This window comes from Lactuca virosa, chromosome 5, assembly GCF_052849685.1.
Source record: "Lactuca virosa cultivar CGN04683 chromosome 5, Lactuca_virosa_CGN04683_v6, whole genome shotgun sequence".
Lineage (NCBI taxonomy): Eukaryota > Viridiplantae > Streptophyta > Magnoliopsida > Asterales > Asteraceae > Lactuca > Lactuca virosa.
Genome location: NC_136430.1, coordinates 312,309,581 through 312,324,446, shown reverse-complemented (window position 1 = coordinate 312,324,446; position 14,866 = coordinate 312,309,581). Strand labels below are relative to the sequence as shown.

The 14,866-nt window shown below is 36.8% G+C and overlaps 4 protein-coding genes across 5 annotated transcripts; 2 read left to right on the top strand and 2 right to left on the bottom strand.

Annotated features, from left to right (window-relative positions):
* The first annotated feature begins 93 nt into the window (after window positions 1–93).
* On the top strand, window positions 94–3,919 carry LOC145115121 (uncharacterized). Of its 2 annotated transcripts, XM_079051298.1 has the most exons (12): window positions 94–219; window positions 304–457; window positions 574–893; window positions 985–1,132; window positions 1,241–1,330; window positions 1,423–1,580; window positions 1,715–1,880; window positions 2,000–2,136; window positions 2,214–2,901; window positions 2,988–3,100; window positions 3,167–3,422; window positions 3,501–3,919. In XM_079051298.1, exons 3-12 carry the CDS (start codon window positions 661–663, stop codon window positions 3,798–3,800), a joined length of 2,289 nt encoding a protein of 762 aa, XP_078907424.1. In that variant the 5' UTR covers window positions 94–219; window positions 304–457; window positions 574–660; the 3' UTR covers window positions 3,801–3,919. The 2 variants fall into 2 exon arrangements, with proteins under 2 accessions (XP_078907424.1, XP_078907422.1); XM_079051296.1 differs by having other exon boundaries at window positions 94–457; window positions 680–893.
* LOC145115122 (fatty acid elongase 3-like) lies at window positions 3,894–4,968 on the bottom strand. The gene has a single exon (XM_079051299.1). It carries the CDS (start codon window positions 4,862–4,864, stop codon window positions 4,043–4,045), a length of 822 nt encoding a protein of 273 aa, XP_078907425.1. The 5' UTR covers window positions 4,865–4,968; the 3' UTR covers window positions 3,894–4,042.
* Window positions 4,969–10,834: 5,866 nt separating this feature from the next.
* RBL10 (RHOMBOID-like protein 10) lies at window positions 10,835–13,103 on the top strand. Its single transcript, XM_079052934.1, has 9 exons — window positions 10,835–11,106; window positions 11,418–11,632; window positions 11,714–11,768; window positions 11,860–11,940; window positions 12,034–12,130; window positions 12,204–12,271; window positions 12,517–12,615; window positions 12,722–12,763; window positions 12,857–13,103. Exons 1-9 carry the CDS (start codon window positions 10,930–10,932, stop codon window positions 13,001–13,003), a joined length of 981 nt encoding a protein of 326 aa, XP_078909060.1. The 5' UTR covers window positions 10,835–10,929; the 3' UTR covers window positions 13,004–13,103.
* A 154-nt stretch (window positions 13,104–13,257) lies between these two features.
* Window positions 13,258–14,650, bottom strand: LOC145116605 (transmembrane emp24 domain-containing protein p24delta3-like). The gene is made up of 4 exons (XM_079052935.1): window positions 14,301–14,650; window positions 13,769–13,978; window positions 13,603–13,679; window positions 13,258–13,461 (listed from the first exon to the last, which is right to left on the bottom strand). Exons 1-4 carry the CDS (start codon window positions 14,511–14,513, stop codon window positions 13,317–13,319), a joined length of 645 nt encoding a protein of 214 aa, XP_078909061.1. The 5' UTR covers window positions 14,514–14,650; the 3' UTR covers window positions 13,258–13,316.
* Between the last annotated feature and the right edge of the window lie 216 nt (window positions 14,651–14,866).

Below are 14,866 nucleotides of genomic sequence, written 5' to 3'. Positions count from 1 at the left end.
CCCGACCCATTTTTCCATCGGGCAATCAACAGTCGACCGGATATAGTATACCCCACTTTAGCAAAAAAAAAAAGTCATTACCTCAAGAAAGAAATACACCCACACACTACCCAGTCTACCCTGGTCTTCAAGATCCCCGTTTGCTAAAACCAACGTCTCCCTCTCTATAAAGAATCATCTGGAGTCAAAGCTACTATCAATGAACCTTAAGAACTACTGGTAGATTCTTTTTCTTTTTTTATTCCCAAGAAAATGCATTCGAAATTCCTAAACGCTCCTCCATCCTTTCCATTAACCTCGCAGCACGCCCATCAAGCTTTCCCGAAATTTATTTCATGTGTCAAGAACTCCTCATCATCATCTTCTTCGTCGTCGTCGTCAGAGAACAAAAATGGGTTCAAGATTCTGGGTAAATCTTTGGCTGATTATAGGACGAGGCTAAACGACTTAAATGGCAGTGAGTACGCTTTCTTTTTGTTTGATTTTGTTTTTATAGTTGCTTCATTCTTGATCCATTTGGTAAAATTCTTTTTTCTTGACTGTGGGTTTGTCTTCTTGTCAAAAATTTCCTAGTGGGTCACCGAAAAAAGCGAGCTTGATCAGACTAACTTCGAGAACAGTTATGAACTTCAGTATTTGATGTGGGGAAGAACTTGAATCATGTTTTATTTTGTGACAGATTTGATGCAAGACCATATAAACATTTGGGTATCAAAGACGACGAACTTTCTGAATGAATTAACTTCTCCACAAGATAAAAAACCCCCAATCGATAATTCGTACGAGACTGATGACGTGGAGGAAGTCTTCATGACAGAGCACACTATTGACAGCAGAACACCATCGGGAGATCTTTCTATAGTTGCTATTATTTCAATTGAACAATTTAGCAGGTAAACAATTCATGGAATTTGTTATAAGTAAATGTGATTTTATAAATCATACATGGAATTTGTTGGAAAGTTGACAAAACTGAAAACGCAGGATGAATGGATTAACTGGGAAGAAAATGCAGACGACATTTAAAGAGCTTGTGCGTGAAAGTGTGTCTAGTAATGCCCGTAATTTGGTGGAGTATTGCTGCTTTAAGTTCTTGTGCAGAGATACTTCAGAAATTCATCCTTCCCTTAAGGTTCGATTTCAACTTTAAATTGTAATTTAGAAATGTTTGATACTATTTTTTTTTTTTTATCCTGATTAGTGTTGTTATAACCAATTAATCATGGATTCTGATTGATAGGAGCCAGCTTTTCAAAGACTGATATTTGCAACCATGCTTGCATGGGAGCATCCTTACAGAAACAGCAAAGACGATAAAGTTCCATTTCAGGTTCTTTTTTCTTCACCTAATAATATGTTTAAAACTTACAACCCTTTTTATTTGCAAATTAAAATTAAAATTTTATTGTTTGAAACTTGAAGAGGAAGCTTGTAGGAGAAGAGGCGTTTGTTCGCATTGCTCCTTCTGTTTGTGGGGTAGCTGATTGGCCAACAGCACATAACCTTTTCAAGGCTCTTTCTGGTGCTCAAAAAGGCATCTCATTCCGTGTGTGGTCAACATATGTCAATGAACTTCTCAAGTGAGAGCATTTTCTTCTAAAATCATACACATTAATAATCACATGATATTGTCCTTTTCTTTTTAAATACAAAAATCTTTTAGAATACAATATCGTTCATTCTGTGATGTCAGTTTTCCTCCTCCATGTTGCAGAGTGTATGAAAGAAGGAAATCATATCTTTTAGAGGAGATTCCTGATATTGGTGATGAGAGAATTTTATGCCTTGGTTCTGGAAGTAAAAGACCTGTTCTTAAATGGGAGAATAACATGGCATGGCCTGGAAAATTAACTCTCACTGATAAAGCACTTTACTTTGAAGTAAGTACACTTCTTTATCTCTACAGATTCCGCTCCCATAATGTAATTTTCACTCAATTGACTAAATGAGGACATGACTTAACTCAGTTAGCTAAGATTATTCCACTCTCACATTGCAGGAAATTGGTTTGAGGGGTAAACGTGATGCCATTAGAATGGATCTTACATGTCATGGTTGTAGGGTAGAGAAAGCTAAGGTGGGCCCATTTGGTTCTAATCTTTTTGATTCAGCTGTCTCCATTACTTCTGGCCCAAAGTAAGTAAGTTTCAACAATGTCATATGCACATATATCAAAAACCAATGTAAGATTAATTGTATTCCTATCTTCTCAGGTCCAAATCATGGATACTTGAATTTGTTGATTTTGGAGGTGAAATGAGGCGAGATGTATGGCATGCTTTCATAAAAGAAGTCATATCTGTACACCAATTCGTACAAGATTTTGGACCCAAAGAAAAAGATCAAGCACTACACAATGTATATGGTGCTAAAAAGGGTAAGACAAGGGCAACAGATTATGCCATTAATGGCATTGCAAGACTTCAAGCTCTTCAAATCATTAAAAAGCTCTTGGATGAGCCTACTAAACTTGTTCAATTCTCATATTTACAAAACGCACCCTATGGTGAAATTGTCCTACAAACTTTAGCAGTAAACTTGTGGGGTGGACCATTGACCACAAGATTAACAGACTCTAATAAACCTGGTCAAGGAATGATGTCACCTGGTGAGGTGTCAGAAGTTTATAGTAATCATGTGTATGATATTGATGGAAGTGTGTATTTAAGGAGGTGGATGAAGCATCCATCATGGAATTCTAGTGTTAGTATTGCTTTTTGGAAGAATGCTTCTGTGAAACAAGCACTTGTGTTGAGTAAAAGTCATGTTGTTGAAGATAAAAATTTGGTAGAAAAGGCGATGATTACATGTAGGGATAAATATCAAGTGGTTGAAAGCACACAAGCCACCATTGATGCTGCCATGATTGAAGGGATTCCTAGTAATATCGATCTTTTCAAGGTTGAAAAATGAAAAACTTTATCTTTTTGCTTGAGAAGTTTCTAGAAGGTCGAGTTTTATACTTCTTCATCTTGTATTGTTTTCAGGAGCTTTTGCTTCCTTTGACTATGGCTGCTAAGAGCTTTGAGAAACTTAGACGATGGGAAGAACCATATTTGACTGCTTCTTTTCTTGCATTTACATATACACTCATTTTCAGGTAAAATTTCTCACTTCATGTACATTTCATGTAAATTAAGCTCATGATGTTTGTTTTTGGGTTCAGAAATTTGTTATGTTATGTGTTCCCAACAACATTAATGGTGTTAGCAAGTTGCATGTTAGTAGTGAAGGGGTTAAAGGAACAAGGACGCCTTGGAAGATATTTTGGGAAAGTTACCATATGTGATCAACCACCATCTAATACAATTGAGAAGATTATAGCTGTGAAAGAAGCCATGCGTGATGTAGAAAAGTTCATGCAAACCCTAAATGTTTCACTTCTTAAAATCCGTACAATTCTTCTTGCAGGACAACCCAAGGTATTAATTAACACCGACATTTTTGTTTATTATATCAATTATCATGTTTCTCATCTGACATTTTTAGAAACGTTTCAGATAACAACAGAAGTTGCTGTGGTTCTGTTTTTTGGGTCTGCTACTCTACTCATCATCCCTTTCAAGTATATTCTTGCGTTTTTTACATTTGATCTCTTCACAAGAGAACTTGAATTCAGGAAAGAAACAGTTAGGAGGTTCAATAGGTTGTTGAAAGAACGTTGGGACACTGTGCCTGCTACCCCTGTATCTGTATTGCCATTCATGTCCAAAAATGATGCTGCTGATCATGCCATGGAGGATGAAAAGAAGGAAAGAAACAATTTGCTAAGTTCAGAAAAAACTCGGAAAAAACAATAAGTGTGGTTCTGTTTCTTGTTTTACTCTGATTAAACCATTTGAACATTTAAGGGTTCTTTGTACAGAGTGTTTTAAAACACTGAAATAGTAGTGTTTTAGCATAATCAAACATTCATTCATGTTTTCGTGCATAAATCACAACAAAAATCGTTCAAAATTGTAATATAACGAAGACCCAAAAACCAATTACGGTTTGTTATTAGCAAGCGTACATTGTTCATCAATGGTGATGGGTAAGAAAATCAGAGGCTTTTGGTTTTAGTGTTGTCGTGGGGTTTCTTCCTCTTGGCGTAATTCTTGAAATGGAAGTTGATGAAAAGGGCTAACAGGGAGGCGTTGAAAACGGCATTGAAGCACCAACCGTAGAATCCGGAGCAACCCGACCCGGTATTATGGTAATACAGCATCAGACCGGATACCATGAAGCTGAAGACGAATTGGATAATCTGACAGTTGGTGACCAAAACCTTCCACCATGGACGCCATCCAAGTGCACACAGCAGGTAGTATGCGTACATTAGCACGTGGACGGATGCGTTGGTAACAAGCGCCACCGGGAGCAGAGACTGCGATGTGGAGAGCCATACATAGCACATTACGACCACCACAGTGTGGTGGTAGACGTGGAGGAAGGAAAGCCGTCGGTTGCTGCCGCTGAGAATGATGAGGAGTGTGTCGATGAATTCAAGAAGTTTGGAGAAGTAGAAGATCTGAGCCCAGAAGAAGACAGGGCCTTGTGGAAGGGTTGAATTGGGTGGGAAGCAGAAGATCCACCGGTGGTTGGGCATCTGGGAGTAGGTAGAGAGGGAACATCCGACGGCCATAATGAGGGAGAGGATGAGGAGGATGAGGTTGTGGAGGGCGGAGATGAGGCGGAGGAAGGTGGAATTGAGGGTGGGGAGATGGGCATGGTGGAGGGTGAAAGTGAGGAGGAGGTAGGTGAGGAGGGTTATGGAGAGGAAGAGAGGGGAGGCGCCCCATGTTTGGTTGGGTTTCCACTGGAAGTTGGTGATGGTTGGATGGTCGACTAGCCAGTAATGGAGTTTGGAGGTGAGGTCCTCCATAAACGCGCCGCCGTAGAGGGAAGGGGTTGGGAGTGCGGATGAAGAGGATAAGATGCTATTGTTGGTCCCTAATTTTGGACACTGGTCATTGGTTGGTTATTTGTGGCCGTTTAACTACTCCCCATTTTATTTTTATTTTGACAAAATTGCAAAAATGGTCCCCAAAATTCTAATTTTCGGTCCAAAAGGTTTTGATGGTGCAGCAGTGGTCCAAAATTGTATCTTTTTTATTGATTTTGGTCCCTATACACTTAAAAAGATGATTATGCCCTTATAATTTATATTTTTTATTTTTTAATTACTAAAATACATAAATTAGTTGTAAAAATGGTCCCTTCATCTCCAACTCCACCCTCTATCACCGTTGTTTTGAACCACCTTCGGCAGCCAACATTCTCGTCGGAGTTCACCCAAATCACCAGCACCACCTCTGCCATAGATCTCAAATTCCCCATCCATATTGTCCTCTCTCCTTCTGTTTTGTTGGAATCAAACCCCTCCCCCCGATTAAAATCAACACAACTACCTATCGTACCACCTGTAATCATCGTCGAAGCGCACCACCATTAAAACCACCATCAATCATCTAACCTGCTACACCAAAAAACGAGATCCTTATGCCAATGAATTACGACAATGGAAACAAAAACCTTCATCGCATTCATAGCCTCCATCGCCATCTGTTAAGCCTCACACACCACCATAAACCTCCACCATTCCATCGAAAACACTCCTTCCACCATCGAGCATCACCTCAGCTGAAAACCACAACAGAGCAACACCCCATCTAGCCTCCTACAAACGACATCGGTGGGGTTATGAACCGATTTGATCGGATCAGAGCAGACCTGTGAGAGAGAGGGAGGGGAAAAGTGGCGACGAGGTCGACGGCTACAGGTGAAGACTGGCAACAATGGAGGTCCAAAACTTTTGGGTTTTAACAGGATCTGGCGGAGGTAGTGTGCAACAACAATTAGATCGATTCTCCGGTTGTTGAGCCACAACCTCTCCGGCCTCGTAGATGCTGATGGAAGACGGAGGTAAAATGGAGCTGTTTTTTTTTGGATTTTCCATGGCATATCAGGTGGTGGTGTCCGACGAAAATAAAAACAAAGAGATAGACATTGATCAGTGATGGGGAAGAAAGAAAGAGGGTAGGTGGGTTAGTAGGGGTGATATTTTTTTAATTAAAATTAATTAGAAAAAAATTAATAAAAGGCATTCGTCATTTCAGGTGGACCAAAATCACACAAAAATGTCAACCATAGAGACCAAAACCACACAAGGTATCTGAAATTGGACCACCGATGCATCGCCAAACTTTTTTTTGACCAAAACCGCAAAATTTTGCCAACCATAGGGACCATTTTTGTAATTTTGTCTTTTATTTTTTAAGAAAAGTATTATAATGTTATAATATATTTGAGGAATATATTTGAGGGATATTTGAAATAGGGGTAGGATAAAAAAGCACCATATTTTACTATATAAACACCTTAATATTTAAAATGTTTATAAAATTTTAAATAATTTACTTAATTCATTATTATTGAGAAAAACCTAATATTGTAAATACAACAACAATTATACATGATAGATGAATGAAAGTACACTGCTAAAGTGAATGATTATTCATTTATTTTTAATTTCAAATTTGACTTTGTTTGCATCTAATCATGAATTAGATTAAAAATGTGCATAATAAACACATTTAAAAAAATAATGCTTTTAATTATTTGAAAGAATAAAATAATAAAAATATGTGTAACATCCCATAAATCAAGGTAAAATTTTCATTTTTAAAACCCAACCAAATACTATAATTGTTTACAAAACATTGTTCTCAAAAGGAATAATCACAAATCAGAGTATCTCCAAAATCCAATAACATAAAACTAGAAAGATGTGCATGATTACACCTTCACTTTGCCACGACCATCTGAAGTACCTGAAACATGAAACTTAAACTGTAAGTCAACGCTTAGTGAGTCCCCCCAAAGTACCACACACAACCAATACAAATAACAACATGCATATATGAGCCTTCAACCTAATTGGACCGCCTCGCAAGGCCTACAGTCTATCTGGACCGCTCTCCGGGCCTTCGGCCTGACTGGACCGCCTCGCAGACCTTCAGTCTATCCCCCCCCCCCCCCCCCCCGCGGGAATCTTGGCCTTCAACACATAGTGGGACCGCCTTAACCCAACAAACCATACACATGTCGACATATATAACAATCAATAATCAACAACACATGTAATCATACAGATCTACCAATCTAACGCATACTTAGTGAACACAGGTAATCAAACAGATCTACCAGTCTAACACATACTCAACATAACATCAATCCAATATATCAGGATACAAAATCCAGTGGGCTGACCTTGGTGCCTTCAACCCACAAGTACAGTGAAGAAAACTCATCTCACAGTCTGACGAAATAGTTGAATAACACGCTGCTCTGAATACGAATTCTACCGATCACCTTTACAGCAAACAGTGACCAAATCTCAGTTTACAACTCAAAATATCCAAAATACCCCTGGGCCAAACTTGGTCAAAATCATGGTCAAGTTCAAAGGTCAAAAAGTCAACCAAGTCAACTTAGGTTGAGTACGCCCAACGTACTCAGCATGTATGCATAGTGTACTCACTAATCCAAAGCGAAGCTCAAGGGAGTACGCGCAACGTACTCAGAAGTACGTCCAACGTACTCAACAGATGGCAACTTTCTCATTAAGTACTTATTCACTTAAGTCCTTTCGTTCAAAGCCCAGATCTAGTTCCCAAATAACGTTCTAAATCATAAAGTTTCCAACTTTATGATCTTGCATGTCTATTAAGTGTTCAACACCAAAACCCTAACTTAACACAAGGTTCTAAACCACTAAATAGCATGCATGGAGGGATATGAACAATCAAGATTCCATTTTTTATAGCTCTAGACACTCTAAAACGTCCAAAAGGACAACTCATTTGGTCTAGAGTAGTCCATACTCACTTAGACCAAGAATATGGGACTAAAAGCACAAAACTTAGGATCTAATAAGATCCAAAGCAAATAAACATCAAGGTTTGAACTTTATAGCTCCAAAGGTTGTTTGAGGGCAAGATACTTCTGGATCTAGATGGTCTTGAGCTTCCAAAGTGAATCCACTTCCTTCTTCCTCTTTCAAGAACACCAACAATACACTCTAAGGCTCAAAATGCTCACAAAGATGGATTAGGGTTTGCAAGGTACGAAATGGGGCTGGAGGTTGATGAGGGAAGGAGTCTTATGGAGTTAATGATGCTTAAATAGAGCTCAAACCCTAAAAATTAGGGTTTGACCACTGACCATGTATGCCCAGCATACCAAACATACGCCCAACGTACGCATCAAAGTCACGCAGTTCATATTAAAGCACCAAAGGACCAACTTTGCAATAAAATTTCATATCAATGGTCAACAATGTAAGATACATGGATACCACTGAATGTTACAATATGCTTGTTCGAAATCTTTTACACCGCGCAAGAAATCCGAGACCGATGTTCGAAATACACATTCCAAATAATGTTGTCATTTTGGTAAATACCAAAAAAAGAAGGTTTGAATCGACATTTTTAATGGTCCTTTTTATATGTATCCCTAAAATATATACCTTTTTTGAAACTAACATTTTTATGAAAAATGGATCTCACATTTTAATCGTTTCATACGAGTTCAAGTGACCCGATAATCCTAATTTTTCATAAAGATAAATATCACAACTTTTAAAAAAAGAGTCAAAAGATAAAAAGCCTTTTTAGTTTATTTTGTTAGTGACAAATATAACATTTCAAAATTTTAGGTTACCTCGACCCAAATTGAAAAACGTCCCAAGAAAACTTGTTAAAATATAGTAAAACAATTAATAAAAATTTGATGTTCCATATTTACAACATAAAACCTAACTTCAATCGAGAAAACGCTCAATACACATCATGAATCCTAATTTATAAAAGACAATGGTTTAGACGAGATTAGTTGGTGATTAATCATGAATCCTAATTTATAAAATAATTTATTTGAAAATAAATAAATATCACCAAATAGCAAATTATGATTCGCTTTGTGCTCAATACACATCATAGATTGTACAAATATGTAAAAGTTCAAACAAATAGCAAAATCTGATTCATTTTATGCTCAAATACACACAAATCCATGTCGACATGAAGGTCATGATCAACATGATTATAGACATCATAATGCTAGACAAAGAAACATAAGTAGCAGCGTGATGAAAGACAAATAAATGTAAAGTTTAAATTATGACATTTCATCATTCGTGTATTTTCGTTCTTTAGTTTGAACCTTTTTTTTTTTGAAAAAAAAACAAGTTTTGAACTTGCTTCTTGTCGGAAAAAACAATTTCGAAAATAACAAATTTCAAAATTCATGGTTATTATTAAAATTTTGCACTTGGTCATTATGAAAGATATATACTTTAAGATCATAATACCTCCTAATTTATTGATGTAAATGTATACACGCTATTTTCTTAATTCCATCACAACAATTGTGTGTGTGAAGGTGAGAATTTTACTTTGAAATAAGATTAAGAGTAAATTACAGTTTTAGTATAAGTAATTTGTACTTATTTGCAATTTAAGCCCGAAGTTTCAAAAATTGATATGGTTGGTTTTTATGGTTATAAAATTATTCTCGGCCAGTCTCTTAACCGGTTATCATCAATCCCTCTCCATTAAGAACGTGTGAAATGATGAGATTGCTCTTTTTTATCATTTTTTTCTAGTCATGTTCATTTTAATTATTAAAATATATTTATCATCTCACCCACGATACAATCGTAATCCCCACCCCATCCATATTAAACCCATAATTGATTCCACCAAGCACATCGCCACCACCATCTTCACCAATGAACAATACCACTTAAAACTGTTGAACACTACCACAACCATCTAAAATCAAAACTAAAGTTAAATCCATAACCTAAAATCAAAATCAAAATCAAATTGACAAATTCAAATCTATAAATCTATATCTGAAAATTCAAAACATGAACATTTGATCCAAATATAACCCTATCCCTAAATCAAAATGGGAAGGAAAAAGGAGTGACAGGTGCGACGAGGTCAACAGACGTATTGATTGATCATGATGATGGTTGCAGTCGCCAATTGGTCTTGAAGCCACATGAGAGAAACATGTAGTCAAAGGAGATAAGCAGCATAGAGAGCATATGGGTGTTAATGGGGACACCATCGACGATAGGGAAGACAACCAACATTGATTTGTAGGAGGAGGAGGCAGTAGGATGATGAAAAGGTAGCAGTTAGAGCTTTGGTTTTAGCGTCAACAATGGTTGTAGGGCGATGGAGATGCCAAGAGGGGAGGGGCAAAGAAGTCGTATAACGACGTGTTGATGGCCGAAATAAGGTATAAGGTTTATATGTCTTTCAACCTTTCACAACAATTTTTCCAAGAAAATACCCACCATTCCATTGTTTAAAAAAAATGCCCATTAATCTTTTAGATAGAGAAAGAGAGATAATCTTGCACAATGCTTCATCGTCGATTGTCGAACCCTTGCTTTTTGGGGACACCGTGCAAAGGGGCATGGTGTATCCGCGCCTTGCTCAAGGCCATTAGTCTGTGTTGTTGCGGGGCATGTACACTTGATGTCCTTAGGACTTGTTTTCAATATTTTATGCAAATGGTTCCTAAAGCTATCAATAATGTCATTAAAACAAAAATAAATTAAAAATGATATGATGGTCATTTTACATGTATTTAACTAAGATGGTAATTGGTGGAGTTATATGAGGACCATAAACTTTTGAAAATTACAAGATGAGCCATGTTAAAATTTTAAAATTTGGACTCAAAGTGCCAGATAACCGAAACCGTAATTCATTTACCGGGAAGAAAACCAATGGAATCTCGAGTATAAAACGGAAGTTGAGTGCACACCAAGACAACGTCAATTAACAACTTTGGACGGTTGTTTAAAGTCGAATTTGGACGGATTGGGATCAAAACTCTATCAGATAACGGTATCGTTTCACTGCGATGGTTGGTTCGTTTGCACATCAGCCATCGGACTTCTCGATTTCCGGGCTCGGTGCAAGTCCCAAACCTTTCCATCTCATCACCAACGTCGCCGCTCTCCGCCTTGGTCGCTTCCTTCGTCACAGTTTCGTCTCCCATCGCCATCACTTGGAGTCTATTCTGCAATCACCTTTAAAGGCAAGTCCCATTTCTCCTCGTCCTGTTTAATAAATAACACATAGAACTCAATTAGCTTCATGAATATCGGATGATTCTGCGTTTTCAAGGGCTCCAACTCAACCAATTGAATTTTTACCTGACTCAGAATTAGCACTTCTTGCAATTTTTACATCAATGTCATGCTATTTAAGTAGTTATCACATTTTGTAACCTGTAATTGATCTTTGAGGTGAAAAGGGTATTTCATTGGAACTTTAGAGTGTATTATGTTTTGCCTATAATATATGTTAATTGTCAAACAGATTCCTCATCTTATTCATGTTTTCCAGTTAAACGGAGTGTCTCGGGGAAGATCACACCAATTACAATGGTTTAAACTTCCTCAATGGCCTCATGCTGCCATTTCTAGCTGCCTATTGTTTTTTGGTGGAGAAGGAAACCAAACCAATTTTGGAGACCAAGAAAAGGCATACTTAACAACTCCCACAAGAGGTCCAGTTAATAGAAGGAGATTGACAGATGCATTGCTTGCCATTAATGTGTTGTAAGTACATGTACATCCCTCTTACTTCTGTAGAGGTCCAGTTAATGGAAGGAAATTTAAAGAGGTAGTTTGTATTTTCAGGGTATATATTGCACAAGTAGCATCAAAAGGACAGTTGTTAATGTGGGGAGCAAAGGTTAGATCTTTTGAAGAAAAATTACTTATTGATAAGATGATTTAGATGCTATATGACTTTTTGTAACTTATAGTTAAAAATTTGTGGTTAGATTAATGGTCTAATTGACAAAGGACAGCTATGGAGGCTAGTTACATCTGCCTTTCTACATGCAAATCTCGGACACCTTATGGTCAGGTTTGAGTTTTTCTGCTTCAGATATCGTATTTCCAATAATCTCTATGTAGTACTTCTAAACAAGCTAAATCATTTAAACCCTTTTCAGATTAATTGTTATTCTTTAAATTCCATTGGCCCTACCATGGAGCTTCTTAGTGGCCCCAAAAGATACCTGACAATTTATTTGGCTTCTGCAATCTCAAGTAATAACATTAACCTATATATTACATGTGTATTGGAGAGAGTTCATCTAATTTGGTTATTTTACAATTATAGGTTCAACAACGAGCTATTGGCTTAATAAATCACCAGCAGTTGGTGCGTCTGGGGCAATCTTTGGATTAGTAAGTTTTTAGATCTTGAAATAACATGTTGAGTTTTCATTTCTTTATTATTTTTCTAATTTCATATTACCTTAAATGAACTCCCAGGAGTGTAATAATTAGAATCTTGAATCTGTACAACACCTTAACTACCCAAGTGAAAATTGTGTTTTATTTGGATGACATTGCTAAAATTGGGTAAATGTTCTCAAAGTAAAAATGCTTTAAGAGGAACAAAATAAAAGTACATTGCTGTTATGAAATAGGTGGGATCTTTTGCCATATTTGTGTTGAGACACAACAAGATTGTTAAAGGTGGTGTAGGAGACTTGAAGCATGTTGCACGTGTGATCGCCTTAAATATGGTAGTAACATCACATCTCATCTTATTGTTTCTATTTTCTTGATTTTTGATTTATATATAAGCATCAAACTTATGTAATCTGATCCATACATTCTCTTGTAATGTAGGCTATTGGGCTGTTATCACAAAGTATTGACAACTGGGGACATGTCAGTAGTCTCTGATCACACTTTACTTAGATTCACATTTAGGGTTTCATTTCTCTCATACTAACAAATTTTAAATGTTTATACTTTATCCAGCTTGGAGGGTTAATAGGTGGAGTTGCTATATCATGGCTTATTGGTCCTGCATGGAAGTTTGAATCATCATCTCATCATGGAAGAAGAGTACTTGTTGATAGAGCACCTATTTTCTCTCTCCCTGGCACAAAACAAGCATCTCAGTAAAATCTATTTCACCAACAATATGTATTCATTTCATCCACAAATACAAAATAAGGGTTCATCCACTTCTGATAATATATATACAAAGGCTGTTTCCATTTCATCATTGATTACCTCGCGTGTTGCATGTTATGTTTCTTCATAATAAGCAAAAGAGTCGGCATGTCATTTAAACAAACACTTGGCGAGCGACACTATTAAACTCCAATAACAAGATTGAAACACAACCCATAAGAAGAAAGACTATTTGCCATATGTTGAAAGAGTAAAAAATGATTCCAATGGTATAAAAAATGTTGATAATTAACAACAAAGTCTAGATTAGTTTCTTCTTTTGAAAGAAGTGTGTCAAATACCATAGTTGTGCAAAAGAAGCTGCAATGCAAATACCTAATGACAATATACTGTACATTGCTACTCGAGAATGTGTGGTCTCACTCACTTCTCTCATCTGTGCCTCCCTGCATAACCATATACAACCAAACAAACCACATTTCATATTAATTAATAAAATAAAATAAAAAATATATATATATATATATATAAGTATGTTGCTATTATGAATATATTAAGTGCATAGGAATTCGAAAGAAGCACCTCACCTGCTCTTGATGTAGAGAAGATTATCATGAATGGCCTCCACAGCTCCTTCTAGTTTTCTCAACTCAAGCTCAACACCCTAGCAATGTATGAAGCAATTCAGATTTGTTTTCTATTTATATATTTATAAAAGATAGCAATTAGCAACAAAAAATAGTCATTCCTTACCTCGATTTTTTCTCTCCTTGCAACTGAGTCCCAATCTTTTGCTGCAATTCCAGTTTTCCAGTCAATGTTGACACTTAAAGCTCCACCTTGATTAGGGTCATCTGCCCAAAAGCACACCAGATATTGCCCAGCCTCATTTGTTGTGAATGCAAATTGACCATTAGTTGCATTCTCTTTGTAGTGAAGAATGTTTCCATAAGGTGATGTCACCTAGGTGCAAAACTTCATAACTAAATGACTATATTTATCTTCATAATATAGATCCAAATTCCAAACCTAAAAACTAAAAACCCTAGCTCCTATCAACCTTCGTTCCTTAAAAATATTAAATTGGGGGTTTACTTTCAAAGTTACTGAAATTCACAACCCGTCTTGCATATTATACACGAATTCGTGCTTGATTACATATGTCACATACTTGTTCAATGTTATGACCTCGAAACAAGCTCAGAAATCACATCATTTCATAAGGCTACGTGTGAAATATCAACTGCATATTATATATATACATGCAGCGAGAAAATGAAATTACCTTGGTGGTGATGGAGGGAGTGGGGTGAATATGAACATTAGAAATGACGACGTAATCAGCCAAAACGACGACATTGGTATGGATTTCCTCCGTCACACACTTCCTTCCCGATTTGGGTAAATTCAACCATATGCACTCCCCATTTTGCACCATGATGAGCATCATTAACAACATCATCTGGAAATGGAACAATACCCTTGCTTTCTTCGTCATCTTCACGCAGTCTCTGTATCGCTGAATCTGGTTTCAGGAGCTGAGATCAGAGAACTGTTCCAAGTTCGGATCTTTCCGATTTTCGGGCGTTTTGTATTTACTTGTTTTTTTTATACGACAGAAACATTATGTTTGTGTGAGTTTTGTGTCTTGAAAAACTGGGCAATAGAGAGACACGCGTCACTTTGTTGTGTTTTCCATCGATAATATTGTATTGGAAAGTTAAATATTAAATACTAGGTTAAAACTCGTGAGTTTTGTGTCTTGAAAAACTGGGCAATAGAGAGACACGCGTCACTTTGTTGTGTTTTCCATCGATAATATTGTATTGGAAAGTTAAATATTAAATACTA

Coding starts and splice junctions, on each gene's coding strand:
- RBL10 (XM_079052934.1), top strand. CDS start 10,930: ATGGTTGGTTCGTTTGCACATCAGCCATCGGACTTCTCGATTTCCGGG. Junction 12,131..12,203: donor TTTGGCTTCTGCAATCTCAA/GTAATAACATTA, acceptor TTACAATTATAG/GTTCAACAACGAGCTATTGG. Junction 12,272..12,516: donor CTGGGGCAATCTTTGGATTA/GTAAGTTTTTAG, acceptor GTTATGAAATAG/GTGGGATCTTTTGCCATATT.
- LOC145115121 (XM_079051296.1), top strand. CDS start 253: ATGCATTCGAAATTCCTAAACGCTCCTCCATCCTTTCCATTAACCTCG. Junction 458..679: donor GCTAAACGACTTAAATGGCA/GTGAGTACGCTT, acceptor ATTTTGTGACAG/ATTTGATGCAAGACCATATA. Junction 1,133..1,240: donor AAATTCATCCTTCCCTTAAG/GTTCGATTTCAA, acceptor TCTGATTGATAG/GAGCCAGCTTTTCAAAGACT.
- LOC145116605 (XM_079052935.1), bottom strand. CDS start 14,513: ATGACGAAGAAAGCAAGGGTATTGTTCCATTTCCAGATGATGTTGTTA. Junction 13,979..14,300: donor CTCCCTCCATCACCACCAAG/GTAATTTCATTT, acceptor TTTTGCACCTAG/GTGACATCACCTTATGGAAA. Junction 13,680..13,768: donor CAAGGAGAGAAAAAATCGAG/GTAAGGAATGAC, acceptor ATACATTGCTAG/GGTGTTGAGCTTGAGTTGAG.
- LOC145115122 (XM_079051299.1), bottom strand. CDS start 4,864: ATGGAGGACCTCACCTCCAAACTCCATTACTGGCTAGTCGACCATCCA.